General features: G+C 60.2%; 1 protein-coding gene across 7 annotated transcripts; it reads right to left on the reverse strand.

The window, feature by feature from the left end:
• Nucleotides 1-1,957: 1,957 nt before the first annotated feature.
• On the reverse strand, nt 1,958-20,967 carry ADAMTSL5 (ADAMTS like 5). Of its 7 annotated transcripts, none has more exons than XM_055128545.1 (13): nt 20,881-20,967; nt 9,702-9,942; nt 8,890-8,962; nt 8,691-8,782; nt 8,423-8,483; nt 8,221-8,329; nt 6,643-6,770; nt 6,188-6,299; nt 5,795-5,881; nt 5,511-5,674; nt 4,842-5,040; nt 4,697-4,768; nt 1,958-4,198 (listed from the first exon to the last, which is right to left on the reverse strand). In XM_055128545.1, exons 2-13 carry the CDS (start codon nt 9,755-9,757, stop codon nt 3,897-3,899), a joined length of 1,455 nt encoding a protein of 484 aa, XP_054984520.1. In that variant the 5' UTR covers nt 9,758-9,942; nt 20,881-20,967; the 3' UTR covers nt 1,958-3,896. The 7 variants fall into 7 exon arrangements, with proteins under 7 accessions (XP_054984520.1, XP_054984522.1, XP_054984523.1 ...); XM_055128547.1 differs by lacking the exon at nt 20,881-20,967 and adding an exon at nt 11,681-11,701 and having other exon boundaries at nt 9,702-9,850; XM_055128548.1 differs by lacking the exon at nt 20,881-20,967 and adding an exon at nt 11,442-11,549 and having other exon boundaries at nt 9,702-9,850.
• Nucleotides 20,968-21,013: the final 46 nt, after the last annotated feature.

A 21,013-nucleotide genomic window follows, 5' to 3' on the forward strand; every position in this document is an offset into this window, starting at 1 on the left:
CCTGCCGGGCTGGGTTCTGGAACGGTCCAAGTCTGATACTGCGGAGACCATGGTTGCGGCATCTCTGATCATTACAGAACCTTTGGTGGGTGGGGCTTTAATTTGGTCTGTCTGGGACCCGAGTGTAAGACTTGTGGGGTTCCTGGGGCAGGGGGAGCCTATGACCTTGGATAGGGTGCTGCCTCTTGGGGCGGGGTCTTGGGGGAGGATACTTCCAGCCTCTCCCAACTCCTAGGGACTCCAGGTGGCCTTATCCACCTCTCCATTTTTTTTTTTGGCGGGGCGGGGGGGGGGGCGGCGAGTCACACCCAGTGATACTCAGTGGTTACTTCTGGCTCTGCACTCAGGAATTACTGATGGGTGATGGGTGGTGCTTGGGGGACCATATAGGATGCTGGGGATTGAACCCAGGTTGGCCGCATGCAAGGCAAATGCCCTCCTCTCTGTGCTATCACTCTGGTTTCCTCTCCATATTGCTGCCTCTGGTCTCCAAAGGCCATCTTTGTTGTTCCCCTGCATGTCTCTGCAGGAGAACCCTGAGATTGGATTTAGGGTATAGGAGTCCCCGCTTTTCCAAGGGGAAGATGTTTCAAGACTCCCCAGTGGCTGGCAGAACACTTTTAGGTTTGCTTTGGAGTTATGTCTAATGGTGCTCAGGGGACACTCCAGGTTCTATCCTTGGAGTGGGGGGGAGGGTCACTCCCGGCGGTGCTGGGATTGAACCCCACATCTCCCATATGCAAAACCTGTCCTCAGCCCACTGAGCCCAGTCTCTGATCCCGCTCAGAATTCTCCCTGTACAGTGCCTTTTCCTGTGATAAAACTTAACAGGCTCAGTGGAGGACCGGAGTGATAGTACAGTGGGATAGATCATCTCAAGGTGTGACTCCCTCCCTCTTGGTAAAAGAAAAATGCCCACTAACCCGAGTAGTAATAATGAAAAGAACTGGAGAAGGGCCAGAGAGTACAAGAGGTCGGGTGCTTGCCTTTCACACTGCCAACCTGGGTTCAATCCCTGGCATCCCAGAACCCTTTCCTTCCTGCCAGGAATGAGTAATTCCAAAGCACAGAGCTGGTTATGCGCTGAGCTCACTCAGGTGTGGCCCAACACCCTCCACGCGACACACACACACACACACGGAAGGGGTTTAAGGTGCTTTTCATGGATGCAGAGTTCGTTCCCTAGTTCGTTCCCCAGCACTGCATAGTTCCCTTGAGCACCCTCAAGTCCCCAAGCACTGGGCGGGGAGTTGCCTCTGAGCACTACGTTTTGGGGCGTGGCCCCAAAAGCAAAGATAAAGGCATCATGAGATAAAGACCTCGCGATCCTATTTTGTACTTTGGGATGCCCCGCCCCAGACTGGACAGTGGACTCCAGTCCTGGAACACTATGATTCAGCCGTGAAGGGCCCCTCCACCAGGCTCCCGGGACAGCAGGGCCGGGGCTGGTACGTTCAAAGTCGTCCCAGCTCCTCATCCTCACTCCTGCAGCCCTTAGTCAGCCACGGGGTGAGTGTTAGGGACAGAGTAACCCGAGGGGGGGGGGAATGGGTGGGTCCTAGGGGCACTCCACGGAGCGCAACGGGTGCCGGCGTGCAGCCCAGCTGTGCTCATCTCTCCTGGGCTAGGAAATCACACGAGAACGCCAACCTGCGGCCCCCGGGAACAGAAAGTCACGTGAGAACACCAGCAGTAATCCTGGTAGATAAAGTCACGCGAGAACTCCAGCTGTGGCCCCAGCTGGACAGAAAATCTCGCAAGAACACCCGTTGCGGCTCAGGCAGACAGAAAGTCCCGCGAGAACTGAAGCTGTGGCCCCCAGCAGACAGGAAGTCACGTGAGAACACCAGCTGTGGCTCCCGGAGACAGAACATCCCGCGAGAACCTCAGCTGTGGCCCGGAAGAGCCTGTGCTGGTCCCAGTCGGCCCCCCGCCCCCCAGTGCAACAGTGTCTTCCTTTAACAAAGACCAAGGCGAGGCGGGCAAGACGAGGACATCATCCTCTGCTGACCCTCCCGGCGGTTTTTATTTATATTTTGACGGAAACAAGCAATATGGGGTGTAGAATTTCTGAGTGTAAACAGGAGATCACGTCCCCGTGCGTGGCCCTTTAGACTTACAAAGTTCTCTCGTTAAAAATATGTCTATTTGTTTGAAACGTGGATTGTTTCCAGGAGCATAGGCTTTGCATGCAGCTGCCCCAGGCGGGGCCCATCTCTGGCACCACACAGTTCCTGAACCTCGTAGCAGTCGCAGGCTGCATGTTAATTACGGAAGCCAGTGTGAAGAGACCAGGGGACAGGCCGGGGCTCTGGTGGCCATAGGCCACCGTGCCTGCCAGAGTGGGCCCCACACCGACCTCATCCAGGATCCGCATCCTCAAGCTGGGCTGTTCCACGTAACCCGCAAGCCCAGATTCCCCCATCCCTGAATTTTCTTATCCAGAAGTGAGGCCGAGGAGACCAGGGGAGACGGTGAGGGAAGGGAACTGCCATGGAGGAGCATCCAGGTGGGGGCTGGCGGGCGGGGGAAAACGGGGTGACCAAAAGAGGCCATCAGGGTCAACAGGCTGACCGCGAGACGTGCCTTCTTCCCCAGATCTGCCACCAGGGGGCGCCCGGGACCTGTGCCGCCTTCCAGAACAGCGCCCACTTCCCCCGAAAGAGGGGATGCTTTTCAGCACTGGTGCCTGGGGACAGGGTCAAGCAGAGGATGAACCCTTGGTAGACAGTAAGCACTCCACACATACTTTTTTCCTCCCCTTTTGGTTTCTGGACTGCCTCCGTAGATGCGCAGGGGTTACTCCTGGCTCTGCACTAAGGAATCACTCCTGGCTCAGGGGACATGGAATGCTGAGGATCAAACTTACGCGGGCCCCATGCAAGGTAAGCGCTGTACCATTTCTCCATTCCCGCCACACATACTTATTGGAAGGATGCATTAAGGAAGCAGTCGCCCCAGAGTAAGGGGGGCCTGGGAAAAAGGGGAAACTGAGACTCACAGTGACATTTGTTAGGGGAGAATGGGATCAGAGTGGGGTGGGGGAGTGTTGGAGCAGAATGATGGCTGTAAGTCCTACAATGAAAGCAGATCGTGGAGCTGACTGCCAGTGTGTCCCCAAGTTTCTGCAGCCCAGGGTATGTAACTGGCGCGCTGGTATTACAAAATAATAATAATAATAAGTGCTTTAAAAAAAAAGCAATTGACAAGAGATGAATAGCCATATTGAGTCAAAGATGTCCAGCCCAGGAAGACAGAGGTTGTCAAAATGATGTCTGAGCTTTCTGGAAGCCAGAGTAAAAAAAGGGGAGCTGGGTTCATCTCAGGGCCTGGAGAGGTTTGCCTGTTAGGAGAAGCATGCCCGTTTGTTACTGCATCTCTGAATATGTGAGGGTTCTTGTGTGTGTGTGTGTGGCAGTGGGAAGAGAGAACATACTGTCAGGAGGATGAACAATAAAAACCAAACGATCCAGTACTGTGCTTCCTAGTAGCTAGCGGCCAAATGGAACATCAATCCATGACAGAAAGGCCCAGAAAGGCCTGTCCCTCCTTGGGGCCACGCCTGTTTGTGACTGTGTCCTAAGCAAGTGAGGAGGAGGTACCAGGGAGAAAAGCAGACATAGTTTCTGAGTGTTTAAAAAATAAAAATTAAAAAAAAAAAGAGCTTCCTGGCAGTTAGGGCCCAGAAGTTGTTCCTGTCTTTGCACTCAGGAACTATTTCTGGTCAGAGCTCGGGGACCCTACGGGATGCCGGGAATCGGAGGGTCAGCTACGTGCAAAGCAAGCACCCTCCCCGCCGTCCTATCTCGCCAGCCCTAGCCATGTTGCCGTTTGAACTTGCTTTAGCTGTGTGTGGGCGGAGTGGGGGGGGGGGCAGGAGGACTTTAGCCGGGGACTCAGACTGGGCAGCGGCGGGCAGTCAGGTGCACACGGCTGTCCTCCGCGGGGCTCCAGGGCCGAGCGTAGCCCGAGTGCGGGAGCAGCAGCTGGTCCTTGGTGCCATCGGGGCTGACGAGGCGCCGGGCGGCCAGCAGGTACTCGCGATGCAGGGCCAGGGGCGGACAGGGGCAGCGGCCGGGCGCCCACACGTACTCCAGCGCGCGCAGGGGCGAGCGGTTCTTGTAGATGAGCAGCACGCGCACCTCATAGCGGGTCTCCTGGGCCTGACGGAGGCGGCCCAGCACTTGGGCTCGGAACACTGGGCAAAGAGCAGTGCTGAGGTGGGGGGGGGGGTGTGTGGAGGGGGTGCCAGCTTGGGGGGCTCAGAATGGGGGGGGCAGGAGCTGGGGAGATAGGTCAGTACCTACTTTGCCTGCTGGAGGCTTGGGTTTGATTCCTGATACCACAAGGGCCCCCCTCTAACCACTGCTAAGAAGAACCCCCTGAGCACTGCTGGGTATACCCCCCCAAACAAGCGAACAATAAAGCAGTGGGGGGCTGCTTTATTGAAGCTAGGACAGGGAGGAGGGCGCTTGCCTGGCATGCGGCCAACCTGGGTTCAATCCCAGGCCTCCCATATGGTTTCCCAAGCACCACGAGGAGTGAGCCCTGAGCACTGCTGGGTGGGGCCCCAAAACAAACGAACTACCCCCTCTCCAAAGGAAAGAACAGCACGGGGCCAATTGGCGTCAGGGGAAAAGGGTGCAGCCGGGGATACACTGAGGCCAGGGAGGGGCTGGGTCAGGGGGTCGCTCACCGAAGTCGCTGTTGCAGTAGTGAAGGAGCCGGTGGGCACGGCCTCGGGTGTCGGGGCAGGGGGGACACGAGTCTGCGGGGCAGTGAGGTCAGGCGCACAGTTCTGGCCCCCCCAGCTGGCCCCCACCCACGCTCACCCCCTTCACCTGGGGCAGGGGTGGAGGTCCGTGGGGGCCGGGCAGCGGGGGCTGTGGGGATCACGGGGGGCTGTGGCTCCACCTCCCGGGGCTGTGGCTGCCGCAGAGACCAGCCCAGGGCCTGGGTCTGTGCCAGGAACGGGTCATAGCGTTCCTGGGGGAGCCAGAACTCGAACTCGATACCGGGGTTGGGCTCCTGCAGCAGAACCTGTGGCAGGGTTTCCGGAGGGGGGGGAAGGGATTACATGCTGGGGAGTCACCTAATGATACATCGCCCCCCACGCCTCTGTCCTTGACTCTCACTTTGACCTCTGATGCCAACCTCTTCCCCCAACCCCCGTGACTCCATCTTCCCCTCGGTCTCAGCCTCTCACTTTGTCCCCAGGCTCCTCCCCTCTGACCCACTGTCCTAGCCTCCCCCTTCAGACCCCGTCCCTCCAGCCTCCCCCCTCTGATCCTCTGTCCCAGGCCCTCTTTCTGACCCCGGGCCCAGCAGCTCCGTTCTTGTCTCCCTTCTCTAGTCCCTGTGCCCTTCCCAGCATCCCGGTCTCCCCACCCGGCCTTCTGGCTCTGAGCACAGCTTCCCTACTCTGTTCTCTTCTTCCCCTGAGATCCTCCGATTCTCTCAGCCTCCCTGCCATCCCCCCATCACACACACACACACACACACACACACACCTGTAAGAGCATGTCCTGGGTTGTGGGCCCTGGGGCTTGCAGAGTCTCCTCCAGTCCAGCGTCACGGGTGTAGACCACACGGGTGCCCGCTGCCATGTAGGTCCCAGGTGGGCTGATGGCCCAGTTCCCATTGAGCACGTAGCTCCCGTCACCTCCCATCAGTGCTGAAAGGTTAGGATCAGCCAGGGCTCCTGGGACCAGTCCCTCCCACAGCCCCTCTGGGCCTCAGTTTCCCCAAGTGTAAGCAGCCAGCAGGGCGCCTCCCGCTTCAAACCCAGCTCTACCCAGGTGGTTGCGACTCCGGTGGGAGATACGGAGGTGTCTGGCGCCTTCTGGGATGAGAGTCACGTTCCAGTATCCCGCGAAGGCCCCTGCGCAGGAGAGAAGGGTGTTTGGGACAGAGTGGGGTGTCTTCGAGGCATGATTCGAGGGTTGCACGAGGTAACGCGGGTTAGGGGGGCGGGGACCCAAAACACCTTCCTACACTGGTGTCTTTATAGCTGACATGTGGCAAGGAGAGAGTTAAACCCCATCCATTCTAGGCAGGGCGGAACCCCGGGGAAGCGACCAATCAGAATGGTGACTCAGAGGGGCTGGGTCGCAGCTCGCCCAATCAACACGGGACTTCGCGGCCTAGCCCGCGGCTGATTAAAGAGCTGGACGGGGCGGGCAGTCACCGGCGTCCCGGAACACACGCTGCACGAAGAGGCACGAGTCGTTGGCGCCTCCGCAGCGACCGCACTGGTCCTCGCGAGTGTCAGAGCCCAGCAAACCGTCGCACCCCACGCTCTAAAGAGGGGGGAAAGAGGGCAAGCCGTCAGGGACGGTCTCCAGGCCGCACGCGCTGGGAGCGGGGCCTGGTGTACAGTGGGCGTGGTCTTACGCAGGGGCGTGGTCCCGACCGAATGGGCAGGTTCTATTGGTGGGCAGGGCTTCGAGAGGGGCAGGATTTGGAGGAGGGTGGGTGGAGCCTGGGATACGGGCGGGGCGGGACCATTGGGGGCGTGGTTTGAAGGTGAGGATTGGGATCTCTGGAGGAACAGGACGTGGGGGCGGGCCCTGGGCAAGAGAGGTGGGACCTGAGTAAATGGCCAGGGATGAGAGAAGAGGGCGGCACTCTGGGGGTTCTTACGAGACAGCGGCCTGCCACGCAGAGCCCCTGGGCACCAGGGCTGCAGGGGGTACCATCCAGCACTCGGCCGAAGCTGTGGTAGAAGGTGTGCCCCTCGGCCAAGCAGTTGAGGTCGCACTGGTTGGGTGCTGGGGATGGACGGGAGGAGTGGTTGGGTGGACCCAAGGGGCATCTAGCAAGGTCCAGCCTCTTCCCTGCTGGACTCCTGGGGCCGAGGAGGCCCAGCGATGCAGCCAAGGCCACACTAGGAGGTAGTTAACAGCCTGGACTGGGTCTCTCCTAGCTATTATTAGGGCTATATACAGCATTCATTCATTCATTCATTCATTCCTGATAGATCCTGAAATTAGAGGTCCTTATACATAACGAAGCCTAGCAAGCTACCCGTGACATATTTGATATGTCAAAAACAGTAACAACAACGTGCTCATATTCCTGGAGCGAGCAGACACCATTGGGCTACACTAGCACGCGGCAGGGACAAATGAAGACGTTACTGGCGCCCGCTCGAGCAAATCGATGGGATGAGAGTGATGCAGTGATACATAACTCATCATGAATAGCCTATTCATTCTCCCAAACACTCACTCAGACTCAGTTTGCCCTCTTTTACAGGGACAGGGGCCACATCCAGCAGTGCTCAGGAATAATCCTGTGTGCAAGGATTACTCCTGGTGGTGCTTGGGAGGAACCCTCTGCTGGTGCTTGGGATCAAGCCCAGGTCGTCTGCGTGCAAGGCCAGCACCTTTCCCCCAGTGCTCTCTCTCCAGCCCCTCCCCATTTTCTGGGCAGCGGGCGTCACGCTGTCAGGCCCACAGCTCTGACCTCTGCTCCTTCTGAGGGTCCTACCTCCCTGAGCGTGAAGGCCCGACCCCGCCTGCTCCATGGGGCCCCAGTGGGCTCTGATGGGGGCACCGTGACAGGCGGCCTTCAATTCTCAAGCAACGATGACAAAAATCCATGACGTTCCTTCTGGTTTTTTGGTTTTGTGTTTGCTTTTGGGATCACACCCAGCGATGCTCAGGGGTTCCTCCTGGGTCTGCACTCAGGAATTACTCCTGGAGGTGCTCGGGGGACCATATGGGATGCTGGGGATTGAACCTGGGTCAGCCGCAAGGCAAGCGCCCTCCCTGCTGTGATGTCGCCTGGGGCCCCGTGAGGTTCTTTCTGCTGGAGCTCTCTTCCTTCCAGGCTTTGCTTATCTAAGACCAAGTCTGCCAGTGGCCTGTCAATCTGGAGGCACACTGCCCCGGGGCACAGAGTTATATAACTTGCTATTTTCAGCTCAGCACAGCAACATTTCCTGCTATCCGGGTAACTGTGGGCCTCTGGGTAGCATTGCAAGCATATCCTGGACCTGGTGTTCGACCGGAAGCCAAACAGTCCCAATTTTCCCCTTATAGGGCTATTGCTTCCCTCCTCTTGGCTCCTATGCATCCTTCAAAGCCCCAGTGCTCCTGGCCCTTCTCCTTCCACCCAAAGACACCCTCCCCCTTTCCCTTGTATCCTTGACCCCTTCTCTCTGCCAGCTCTGAGTGGTTTCCACAGGGCCACCCGGAGTGGGGGGGGACAACTCACCGCCGTAGAAGGGCACCCACTGGTAGGTCTTCTGAATGCCCGAGACTGGGTGGCCATTGTAGAGGGCACATTGGAGGTCACGGAAGGGCACGGCCCCTAAGGGACAGTCCTGGGGACAGAGACGGGGAACCGAAGCTGGGACAGCTCTGCCAGCGACATCCAGGGGCTGGTCCCCAGGGTCTGAGAGGCGGGTGTCACTTACCGGTAGGGAGCAGAGGCGGTACTCATGGGAGTCCCCCCAGCACGGCTGTTCCCCGGGCAGCCTAAAGGGAGCAGAGTTGGCGTCTATGGGACCCCCAGGGACCCCCTCCCCAGAGCCGTCTTGCCCACCCTCTGCCCCCACCAGCCCCACCCACATTCCGGCTAGAATGAGGCAGAGCGTGTGTGGGCAGGCGGAGGGTGCGGCCGGGGCGGGGCTGAGCCGGCGGAGGGGGCAGGCCACGGACCCCCTCTCCCGCTCACCCCCTCACCGGATGCAGCGCCGGCTGCGCATGGCTAGCCCCCGCCCGCAGGAGCTGGAACAGCGGCTCCAGGACCCCCATGGCGTCCACTCCCCCGGGCCCTACTTGGGGGGAGACAGGCCGAGTGAGCCTGGGGGGGGGCCTGCCACAGCCCCGCCGGGTCCCCGTGCCCGTCGGCCTCCCCCCTGGGCTCCGGGCCCCCCTTTACCTGAGCACTGCTCCCCAAACCACAGCTGAGCACCGTCCACCACAGAAACAGGTGGGCCTGGAGGGGGTGGGATCTGGGGGAGCAAAGAAAGTCACTGGCCAGGGGCTCAGCCCCCAGCCATGCCCTGACCGCCTGTGTGACTTGGGGGTGCACAGTGCTGTTACCTCCCTGAGCCTTAGTTCTTCTCTCTGAAAAATGGGGTGATTAAAAAGAGCATTTCCGGGGGCGATAGCACAGCGGGGAGGGTGTTTGCCTTGCACGCAGCCGACCCGGGTTCGATTCCCAGCATCCCATATGGTCCCCCCCAAGCACCGCCAGGAGTCATTCCTGAGTGCAGAGACAGGAGTAACCCCTGAGCATCGCTGAGTGTGACCCAAAAAGCAAAAAAAAAAAAAAGAGCATTTCCTTCCCAAAAAAAAAAAAAAATTTTTTTTTTTGGAGTGGGGACACACCAATGGTCCTCAGGGTTGACTCCAGGCTCTGTGCTCAGGGATCGCTCCTGGCCGTGCTCGGGGACCATAAGCAGGCCCATGGAGTTTGAGCCTGGGTTGGCTGCGTGCAGGCTCCTCCCTAGCCCCGGCAGGGAAGTTTGGAGGGTGCCCGGGATCAGGTGAGGAGCGTGGGAAGCGCCAGTGGGAACCAAAGGGAGAATCGGAAGAACGAGATGCTCCCGCGGCCCCAGGCTGTCGGCTGGGGCTTGCCTAGTCGGAGCCATGACAGAATGTACCATCGGGGACAGCCCATTCCTGCCCCCCAGCGCCAGGGTGCCCCCTCCCCACCACCGACACCAACCCCACCCTCATGGCGTCTACCTTTCAGTGCATCCAGGGCCCAGCCACTCGGTATCCTTGTGCCTCGGTTTCCCCATCTGTGCAGTGGGGGGCCCAGAGGACTCAGGCCAGCACGCTAGGAGACCTCGAAGTGGGCCAGGCAGGAGGGTGACAGCAGGGAGCGCCCGAGGCTGGGGGCAGGAGAGAGGAGCCGGCTGGACCCCCCGTCCATGGGCCTCATGGCCTCATGGGGAGAGGCGGGGACAGCAAGTGCCAGGGCGGCCTGCGGAGGCGACAGGGGCCGCTGGTGAGGGAGGGGGAGGGGACTTTGCTGCCACTCTGGGCCTCAGTTTCTCTTCAGCCAGAAGAAGTTACCTGCGGCCCTTTTGGCAGAGAGAGGAGGAGGCAGCCGGGAGGTGCTGGCGCCCTGAGCGTTTCTCGGGGCCGGGCCAGGGAGCCAGCAGCCAGCAGTGCCCAAAGGACAGGCAGGACGTCCCAGAGGCCCCGGGTGTGTGGGGCCCGGAAGGGCCTGGCTCAGGACGCCCCCCCCTGCCCCACCCGACCCTCAGATTCCCCCAATTCTCAAGACCTCCTGGCTCTGATCATGGGACCCCCAGCTCCAGCTGCTGAGAACCTGGGGCAAGATTGACTGCCCCCCCCCCACTTGATCAACAAGGTACCCCCAACTTTCCGGGCCTCTCGGCATGGAGCAGAGATCCAGAAACAGAAGTCTGGGCCAGAGGAAGTGGGGAGGGTTAGACTTCCACTCACACCCCCTCCCAGCCCCGGCTTTGGGATTCGGGGTGCACAAGCTTGAAAACTGAGGACAGAGGGACTTCTTCCCGCCTTCTCCAGAGTCCCAGGTAGAAGCCAAGATACCCCCACAGAGGATGACACGGGCTGATGGGCAGGCCCGGACTCTAGGCCTCAGTTTACCCGGTTGGAGTAGGGATGAACCGCCTGGCCAGGAGTAAAGGAGAGGGGTGGGGCGTCAAGTGAGTGGGGGGATAAAGAGAGGGACTTACCGGCGTCCAAGGAGCCCGGGCTGCGCGTCCTGGTTCCCCGGGCGGCCCCAGGGCGAGCGGAAGCGGCGGGGCCAGCGGGAGGGGCGCGGGGAGCCCGGGGCGGCCCCTCCCACCCGGCCTCCCGGGGCGCGCCCAGGCCGGGGTCCGGAGGGGCGGCGGCCCCGTGCGCCCCCGCGCGGCCGTGGCGCGTCGGCGCGGCCCGGCGGAGCCGCGGCCTGCGGGGCCGGGCGGGCGGGCAGGGCGGCCGCCGCGCTGACCTTGGGCAGCGCAGGGCAGGGGAGCGCCCCCGCCCCCCGCCCCGCCCGCCCCGGCGCGCGCCCTGCTGCGGCTATTCCGGGCGCCGCGCTCAGGGCCCGGGAATGCGCCGCGCTCGGGGCCCGGGCGGCGGGAGTCGGGCCCTCGACGGCCGCCCGCAGCCCGGGGGAGGGGGTGGGGGTCCGCTCCGGCCCCCCGCCCCGCCCTCACGGGCACCCCGCTGCAGAGCCCTGGTGCTGGGGTCCCGCCCCCCAGGGCCCGGCCACCGCCCCCCACCCCCGCGCCCCAGCGCCGGGCCCCCAGCGCACTCCGGGCCCCCCGCGCACTCCGCAGAGGCTGAGCCCCAGGGGCCGGGCGCTGGGGGGGTGCGGGGGGCGGAGAACCCCCTCCTGGCCCCGCGCATTCCCAGGCGCTGTTGTCACCACAGGACGCGCCCCGCCCCAGCGCTGGCCCGCCCCCGGGCTCCCAGCCAGAGGCGCCTTCCCAAGGTCCCTCTCCCCACCCTCTCCGGCCTCAGTTTCCCCAGGCAGCGAGAGGGGCCCGCCCGGGGGTCCCCGCTGCGATGCTGAATCCGGATCTCAGCTTCGGACAGCGCAGCGGACAGGCGAGGACAGTTACCACCACCACCACCACCACCACTGCCCCCTCCCCCAGTTCCCCACCACCCCACCCTTTCCCGGCCAGTCTGCGCACCGCCCCCCCCCCCGCCCACACAAGATGCCTCAGGCGCCCTCTGCTCACCCCCCCCCTGCTCGGGTCACCCCAGGATTCTCCCTGACAGGGAGTGCTGGAGCCGAGGCGCTAAGAGTCACGAGTCGCGGGTGTCCCAGCTCTCGGCGCGCACACCCCCTCCCCCCGGGCCTGGCCCAGGCTGCAATGCTGCCTGCTCCTGGAAGCCTACCAGGCTCTCTGGCCTGAGCCATGGGACTGGGAGAGACCCCAACCGTCTGGACTGTCTCCAAAGCAGGCTCAGCGCCTTTCATTGGTTCCTTCATCAACGAATGGGCATCCTTCAGCCCTCCCTCCCTCCCTCCCTCCCTTCAGCCCTTCCTCCATCATTCATCCTTCACCAACCCCTGGATTCACCCACCACTCATTAATCCCCCTCCCTCTCTCGGCCAGCCACTCCCATCCCTTCAGCCATCTCTCTCCCTATCACCCCTTCACCATCCCTCCATGATGCCGTCCCTCCATTCTTCCGTTTGTGTATTTATGTATCGGTCTCTTCATGTATTCATGCACCCATTCATTAATTTAGTCCTCTGTTCATCCGTCCAGCTATTCATTCAGCCTCCTTCTTCCCTCCTTCCCTCCATCCATTCATCTTTCATCGACCCAAACATTTGTCTGCTCACTCACCTCCATCTGTCCTCCATTCATCTGGCCATCCACTTATCAGTCCAGCCACTCCTCCCTCCCTCCATCCCTCCCTCCATCTGTCCATCCAGCCATTCTCCACATCTACTCATTAACTTATTCATCAACCCACCTATCTGCTTATTCAACATACATTAAGCATCTACTGTATACAGGTGGGCACCGGTTGGCCATCGGACTAATGGGGAGGTAGCTTCCTGGAGGAGGAGGCAGAGACCTGCGGAGGGGTGGGTGGGGCTGATGGAGAGTGGTCCCAGAGGGGGCAGCAGGGGGCTCAGGTTTTGGAGGTACTGTCCGTGGCTGCTGTGGGGGCACAGGGTGGAGCAGGGAGCAGCTGGAGGCAGCAGGGGGCTGTGCTGGGTGGGGGGCGTCGGGGGTGTGTGGAGGGGCCTGGGTGGGTCCTCTCTGTCTGGGCAGGGACATCTGCAGAAGCCGCTGATGGGTTCCCTGGGGCAGACGCTGGGCAGCAGCCAAGCTTCGGGGAGTGCAGGGGCAGGAGGAAGGGAGGAGGCCAGTACGGGCTTGGTTAGGGGGTGCGGCCAGAGGGCCCCTGAGGGGGTCTTGTCTGAGCTGGGGCGCCACTGGCCACGGCACAGTTTGGGATTTGGGAACCAGGTCGGGCCAGGGAGACCCGGGAGTGTGGTGTATCCGGAGGCGGGGCCAGGTCAGCTGGTGTGGGGGGGAGGAGAGGGGAGGAAGAGGAGGGGGAGCATGGTGTGGTATTCAATGGCCTGACTGGGCAGGGAGACCAGGGCTGGCGAGCGTGAGCACCCTTTACAGAGCACCTGCTGTACTGAGCATCCTTTATAGAGCACCTGCTGTATACCAGGCACTTTTACAGAGCGCCTGCTGTACTGAGCATCCTTTATAGAGCACCTGCTGTATACCAGGCACCTTTACAGAGCGCCTGCTGTATACCAAGCGCCTTTACAGAGCGCCTGCCGTATATCAACACCTTTGCGGAGCACCTGCTGTATACCAAGCACCTTTATGGAACACCTGCTGTATATCAGGCACCTTTACAGAGTGCCTGCTGTATACCAGGCACCTTCACAGAGTGCCTGCTGTATAACAAGCATCTTTACAGAGCACCTACTATATACCGAGCACCTTTACAAAGTACTTGCTGTATACCAATGCCTTTAAAGAGCACCTACTGTATACAAAGCCCATGGGACCATGCCCTGCAGTCAGCCTCCCAAAACTGTACAACCATGCATTCCCAAGAAATGCACATGGCAGGGCCTGGAAGAACACAAACCCCAGCTGCAAGAGGCACCACAGCGTCCCCCGAGTACCCCTAGGTGTGACCCCCCCCCCAACAGCACTGCTCCCAGCAGACACGTGGCCGCATGGGTAGGGCATCTTTCTGGGCCCTGCTGGGAGGGACCTCAGCCGGCTGGCGCTGTGCCCGGTTCGGAAGCACTCATCTTTTTATTCATTTATTTTTTTGCAGGGGTGGGGGAGGCTCCTCCCTGGTGATGCTCAAGGGTCACTCCTGGCGCCGTGCTCAGGGATGGCTCCTGGCGGTGCTTAGGAGACCCTATGGGATGCCAGAGATCCAACCCGGCTCGGCCGTGTGCAAGGCAAGCGCCCCCCCCACCCCGCTGTCCTGTCGCTCCACCCCTGGGTGCACTACTCTGCAGGATGTCCAGGTGGGGTGAAGGCGCGGGGTCCAGGCCGTGTGTTCCCCAAGTGCCCCCAGGCCCGGAGGCTGAGGAGGTGCCCGGAGACGAGGAGCACGGGGAGCAGGTGGATGCAGTGGGGTGCCTGGTGAACAGCTGGGCTGAGGGTGCAGGCGTGAAGGCACATTTGCCCCATCTCTGTGTCCCAGCCGGCTGGGAGATCACAGCTCAGGGGTGGCCGCGGGGCAGGGTCAGGGGACAGACTGCGGGCCATCAGCACTGCATCTGCACGTGCACTCCCAGCCTCACCCTCACAAGGCATGAGCCACACCCCCCAGTCTGATAATGTTGTTGTTTGTTGTTTGTTTGGGGGTCAAACCCAACAGGGCTCCAGAGTTATTCCTGGCTCTGTGCTCAGGAGGAATCCTATGGGCTGCCGGGATTCAAACCCAAGTCAGCAGCATGCAACACAAGCACCTTCCTTGATGTATTATCACTTCAGGCTCCTATATGTTGTCTGTTTTCTGGGCCATACCCAGCAGTGCTCAGGGAAGACTCCTGGCTCTGTGCTCAGGAATTACTTCTGGTAGTGCTCAGAGGAACTTTCTGGGATGCCAGGAATCGAACTCAGGTCAGTCCTGTGCAAGGCAAGCACCTTCCTCCCTTTCCACTGTACTATCACTGTGGCCCCCGTTATGCTGTTTTTAAAGTAAAAGTATAGGGACCAAAATGTTAGTACAGTGGAGAGGGTGCTTGCCTGCGTGCAACTGACCTGGGTTCGATCCCCGGCATCCCATAGTGTCCCCTGAGCACCGCCAGGAGTCATTCCTGAGTGCAGAGCCAGGTATCTGAGTATTGCTGAGTGTGGCCCAAAAAGCACCCCCCCAAAAAAGAAAAAAAGAAAGTAAAAGATATCACTGGAGAAGCTAAAGCGATAATACGGCGGGGAGGGCATTTGCCTTGCGTGCGGCCATCCTGGCTGTGATCCCTAGCATTCCATAGGGTCCCCTCCAGAGGGGCTGGAGTGATAGCAGAGCACATAGCGTGTTTGTCTTACATGTGGCCGGCTAACCTGGGTTCAATTCTGAGCATCTCATAGGGTCCCCTGAGCACCACCAGGGGTGATTCTTGAGTGCAGAGCCAGGAGTGACCCCTGTACATTGCTGGGTGCAAATTCCCCCCCCCAAAAAAAAGCACAGGGTCCCCCGAGCACCGCCAGAAGTGATGCCTGAGTGCAGAGCCAGGAGTAACCCCTGAGCATTGCCGGGTGTGACCCAACAAGCCAAAAAAAAAAAAAAGATTTCACTGGGGAATAATTTTGGAGCGACTGAAAGTGACTGGTGAGGCGGAGTCTGTGTCTGCCTTCCCTTGGTCCTGGGATCGCTCAGCGAGTTAGAGCAATCAGTGTTTAAGGGGGGGTTGGGTATTTGGGGCACACCTGGTGATGCTCAGTGTCTGATTCCTCCCGCCTCAGCTTGGGCTGGTTCCCAGTGTTCCTTGGGGGAACTTACGCGCTACTGGGGATAAACCTGGTTTTTGCTGCATGCAAGAAAAGTGCCTTCACCCCTACCCCATCTCTCCACTCAGGAATGACTCCTGGCGGTGCTCGGGGGACCCTATGGGATGCTGGGAATTGAACCCAGGTCAGGCGCATGGTAGGCAAATGCCCTATCCGCTATACTATTGCTGCAGCCCTTTGTTTGATTTTAAAAATATATGTTTATTTCCTTTTTTGGGGGGTCACACCCAGCGATGCTCAGAAGTTACTTCTGGCTCTCCACTCAGGAATGACTCCTGGCGGTGCTCGGGGGACCCTATGGGATGCCGGGGATCAAACCCAGGTAGGCTGCATGCAAGGCAAATGACCTTCCTGTTGTACTATCACTCCAGTTCCCTTTTGTTTGGTTTTGGGGTCACTCCCAGCTGTGCTCAGGGCTTCCTCCTGGCTCTGCACGCAGGAGTCAGTTTTGACTGAAGCGTAAGAAGTACCGAGGACTGGGGGCTGGAACGATAGCACAGTGGGGAGGGCATTTGCCTTGCACTCGGCCAACCCAGGTTCGGTTCCCAGCATCCCATAGGATCCCCTGAGCACTGCCAGGAGTAATTCCTGAGTGCAGAGCCAGGAATCAGCCCTGAGCATTGCCAAGTGTGACCCAAATAGCAAAAAATAAATAAATAAACAAACAAACAAATAAATAAATAAAAGAAGTGTCAAGGACTGGACCGAGGCTGGCCCCATGCAAGGCAAGCGCCTGCCATTGTAATATCGCTCCGACCCCCGTGGGGTTTACCCTTGGATGTGATGTCCGGACTCAGATAAATCTGCCTGCTGCCAGGGTTGACTTTTCGACTTTGGGGCTCAGTGCACCCCCAGAGTCCAGCTTTCCCAGCACCTTCAGTTTTTCAAGCCTCCAAGGGCCCCAAAGCTCTTCCTGAGTGAGAGAGGGACCTGCACACACATGTTTTGTCCCACCTTGGGGGACAGTGAGGGGGCCCCTGTGAGAGCCAGTGGCCACATCCAGCTGAATATCCCAGGCATTGGGTACCCTGGGGCAGAGTCCTGGGCAGTGAGGGGTGGGAAGTGGACGTCTGACCTCCCTCACTCTCATCTGATTCCTGCGATGCTGAGAAATATTATTGGGGGGAGGGGCTCCCAAGAGGTGTTCGGGGCGGGGCTAGGTGCCAGTCCAGGCAATGTTCAGACAACGTGGTGGCTGGTTCAGTGCCACGGAGGCCAGGCTGCAGTCCAGCTGACCACCAGGGTGACCTCAGAGAGTTTGGGGACCCCCAGCAGTACTCAGGAGTCCGTGGGGGATGGGGATCAAACAAGGGCCTGGGGGGTGCTGGAGCGATAGCATAGCGGGTAGGGCGTTTGCCTTGCACACGGCCGACCCAGGTTCGATTCCCAGCATCCCATAGGGTCCCTCGAGCACTGCCAGGAGTAATTCCTGAGCATCTCTGGGTGTGACCCAAAAAGCAAAAAACAAAATAAAGTGTGGGCCAGGGGCATGCAACATCTGTGCCCTGATCCCCTCCTCTCTCCCCACCCCCTCAGGGACGCTCTCCCCCAAATAGCACTGCCCTCCCCAACCCTGCAGGCCCACCCCCTGCACTTAACCCTCTTTGGGTTTTGCACCACATGCAGCTGTGTTCAGGGCTGAACTCCTCTCTCTGTGCTCAGGGGTCACTCCTGGCCGACTCAGGGGACCCTCTGGGGTGCTGGGGATGGAATCTCGGTTAGCCACATGAAAAGCAGGTGCCCTCCCCGCTGTCCTGTCTTTCCCTCCCTACCTGCACTTGACCCTTACTTCAGGCTCTCCTCTGTCAGGCCGTGACAGGTGGAGGGCTAAGTACCGTCTCAATATCCTCCCCACCTCCTACTCCCCCCCCCCTTCTCGTCCTGCCAGGACATCAGCAGGAGGGCACAAGACCCAAGAATCTAGCCCCTTGGGGATACAAGGGAGAAAACAAAAGGACCAATGCCCCACGGACGTGCTGGAGGGGATGACAAGAAGGAAGTGGAGGCTTCTCCCAGGAAGCCTGGTGACTGAGGCCAAAATGCTGAGAGAAAAGGACCAGGTCGGGGCCAGAGCGCTAGTACAATGGGGAAAGCGTTTGCCTTGCACACGGCCAACCTGCGTTTGTCACCAGCATTCCATATGATCCCCTGAACAATGCCAAGAATAATTCCTTTTTTTTTTTACCTTTTGGGGTCACACTGGGCAATGCACAGGGGTTACTCCTGGCTCTGCACTCAGAAATGACTCCTGGCGGTGCTCTGGGGGACCATACAGGATGCTGGGGATCGAACCTGGGTCGGCTGCATACCAGACAAACGCCCTCCCTGCTGGACTATCACTCTGGCCCCTGGAGTAATTCCTGAGTGCAGGGGCAGGAGTAACCCCTGAGCATCACCAGGTGTGACACAAAAAGGCCCTCCCCCTCCAAAGAAAAGGAATTGGTCTGGTTTCTGGGGGGACCATGCACTGTCCCCCAGGGCGGCAGCTGCTGTCATGGGGTCTCTGCTCACATAGACACACGGGGACCCCGACGGAGCTCGTGTGGGCAAGCATGAGGGAGTCCTTGGCCTTCCAGAGGCTGGAGAAGGACGGGGGTGGCTCTGCAGAGATGGGGTTACCCTGAGGCCACCGCTGACCACGTGGCTGGCCTGCCCGCTCCCCGGGGAGGCTGGTGGCTGACAGCACTGTCTCAGCATCAGGGACCCACCTGAGCAGATGTCTGGAGCGAAGCTTCCCAACTCCTCTCCCGGGAGAACTGCTGACTCCGGAGAGGTTTGAGGTCAAGCATAAATGAGAGAAGCAAAATCTGCAGGCCACAGCCCTGTGCGGGCGCAGGGGGGGGGGGGGAACAGCCAGGCCTGGACACGGGGCCCTAGAGCCCGCAGCACGGGGGTGCAGTGAGGGGCACTAGGAAGTCCCTTTGCAAGCCCCAATCTCGTCGTCTGGGTGAATGGGGGTGTTAGTGAGCCCCCCCACAAGGCTCACTAAGGGATGGGAGACTTAATCGATTATCATTTTTGGAGGGGGCACCCCTGGGGGTACTCAGGGCTTGCTCTTGGCTCTGGGTTCAGGGACAACTTCTGGCAGTATTTGGCAGAGAATGTGGGGTGCCAGGGGTTGAAATGGCGGCCAGCCAGCAAACCCTGACCAGCCATGGACAACATAAGTGCCTGACCGGCAGCTCTATCTCCCAGGCCACTGCAGTTGGCTTTTGTTATGTTTATTATTATTATTATTATTTTAATTGGGGGGGGCTGGAGCGATAGCACAATAGCAAAGCAGCACAGCGGGTAGGGCATTTGCCTTGCACGCGGCCAACCCAGTTTCGGTTCCCAGCATCTCATAGGGTCCCCCGAGCAGCTCCAGGAGTAATTCCTGAGGGCATGAGCCAGGAGTAACCCTTGTGCATTACCACGTGTGACCCAAAAAACAAACACATAAATAAATAAATAAATTGAGGGGACAGAGCTACACCCAGCGGTGCTCAGGACTTACTCCTGGCTCTGAGCTCAGGGTTCATTCCTGGCGGGGACTGGAGGGCCATGAGGGGCACGGAGATCAAACCTGGGTCAGCCGCACACAGGGTAAGTGCTTTACCCACTGTTCTATTGCTCTGGACTCTTTTTTTTTTCTTTTTGGGTCACACCCGGCTGTGCACAGGGGTTACTCCTGGCTCTGCACTCAGGAATTACTCCTGGCGGTGCTGGGGGATCATATGGGATGCTGGGAATCGAACCCGGGTCGGCCACATGCAAGGCAAATGCCCTACCTGCTGTGCTATTGCTCCAGCCCCTTGCTCTGGACTCTTGTATGTATTTGTGTGTGCGTGTGTGTTTTCGTTTTGGTGTTTGGGGCCACACCCGGCGACACTCAGGGGCTATTCCTGGCGCTGCACTGAGGAATTGCTCCTGGCGGGGCCCATGGGGACATTATGAGGTGACTGCAGCTGGGTGGACGTGTGCAAGGCAAGTGCCTTCCCTTCCCTGCTGTCTCTCGGGGGTTGGGGGTCCAGCTCCCAGAATGGACAGTGCGCGGGGGGTGTGGCCACGCTCTGGCCACACCTCTGACCACGCCTCCTCGGGTGCCTGTGAATTTCGCCCAGAAGCCACAGGCTTTGTTTTGATTATCAAGGTGGCTTTTGTGGCAGCTGATTTTCTGCTCCAGAGTGCTGCGGGAGGAGCCCTAGCAAGGAGCGGGTGCAGGCGGGACTAGAAGCTCCCGCCCCCCCCCCCCCGCCCTGAACAGAGTGGGGGCAGGGGGAGGCGCAGGCGCAGGGGCGCGGGGGTGGGGGGGCCAGATCTTTCTTCCTGCGGAGTTCCTGGGGTCCAGTGAGCTCGCACCCCAGCCTGGCTGCGTGAGGCTCTGAGCTGGGGGTGGCTGCCTGAGCGTGGGGTGGGAGGCAGCCTGCAGAGAGGTGGAGATGGTGGGCGCGTAGCGGCCTGGGATCCACCCAGACACGCGCTCCGAGTGGGCACTCACTCGACCCCACCCCTCTGAGTCTGGGGCCAGGCCCCGGCCGGCCGTCCCGGCTGGGTTCAGCCTGGGCCATCTGCTTGACTGTCATCATCCAAGGTGGAGGTGGGGGGGTGCTCGCAGATCCCCGGAGGATGCTGGCGGGCGGGCGGTACTGGGCTCATGAGAAGCGTTCTGTCCCCCACCGCCCTGCAAGTCCCTACCTCCTGCCTAGGGGCCCCGTGTCCCCATCACAGCGTCCACCCCCACGCTCCCCGCCCCCCCCCACGCCGCTCTTAACCGGCTTGAGAGACACACGCACACCCCAGGTCTCTCCGGGCAAGGTACCAGAGACTGCATCTATCCATAGCGCGGGGCGCAAGGGGCTGCCCCACACCCCTCACCCCCCAGAACCCTCGCCGGACAGGTTCGGTGGACAGGTGCCTCCAGCACCGAAGGGCGTGCCAGACTCGGAAACCTTGGTCTCTGGAAATTTCCGAGGCCTGGTCTCAGTCACACAGAGCCCTTAACACCGCCCGTTGGGGGTGTTATGTAACAGTCGGGGATTAAGCCTGGATCGGCCACCAGAGCAGCTGCCCGGATTCAAATCCAGCGGGTCCCTTCCAGGCTGCCTGAGAGCTTTAGGAAGCGCCCAGGGCCTCAGTGTAGTCACCTGTAAAATGGGAACGAATGGGTGCCGTGTTAGGGGGAGAAGGCAGGACGGCGCCTGCGGAGTCCAGTCTCTGGTCCCCTGCGGCCGCCCGGGGCACCACGCCCTCACAGCGCCTCTGGTGCCTCCCCCAGCTCCTCGGGCATGCAGAGAACCACAGACCCCAGTATCCAGGCACCGCGGTGCTCATCAGGCCTCCGTCTTGCTTCCTGCTTCCTTCATCTCTGACACCTTTAATCCCCAATGTCCCCGCTCCACCCGAGCCCGCTTGTACCCCCCCCCCCCATCACCACCAACCTGAGAACACTTCCCTCTCTCTCTCCTCTTCTGAATCCAGCTGTGACCCCAGGATTCACCGGGATCCACCCCGCCCCACAGCTGTCCCCGCTCACTTGGGAAAGGGGCCTGAAGAGATCAAACAGATCCCTGG

Source organism: Sorex araneus, chromosome 2 (genome assembly GCF_027595985.1).
Source record: "Sorex araneus isolate mSorAra2 chromosome 2, mSorAra2.pri, whole genome shotgun sequence".
Lineage (NCBI taxonomy): Eukaryota > Metazoa > Chordata > Mammalia > Eulipotyphla > Soricidae > Sorex > Sorex araneus.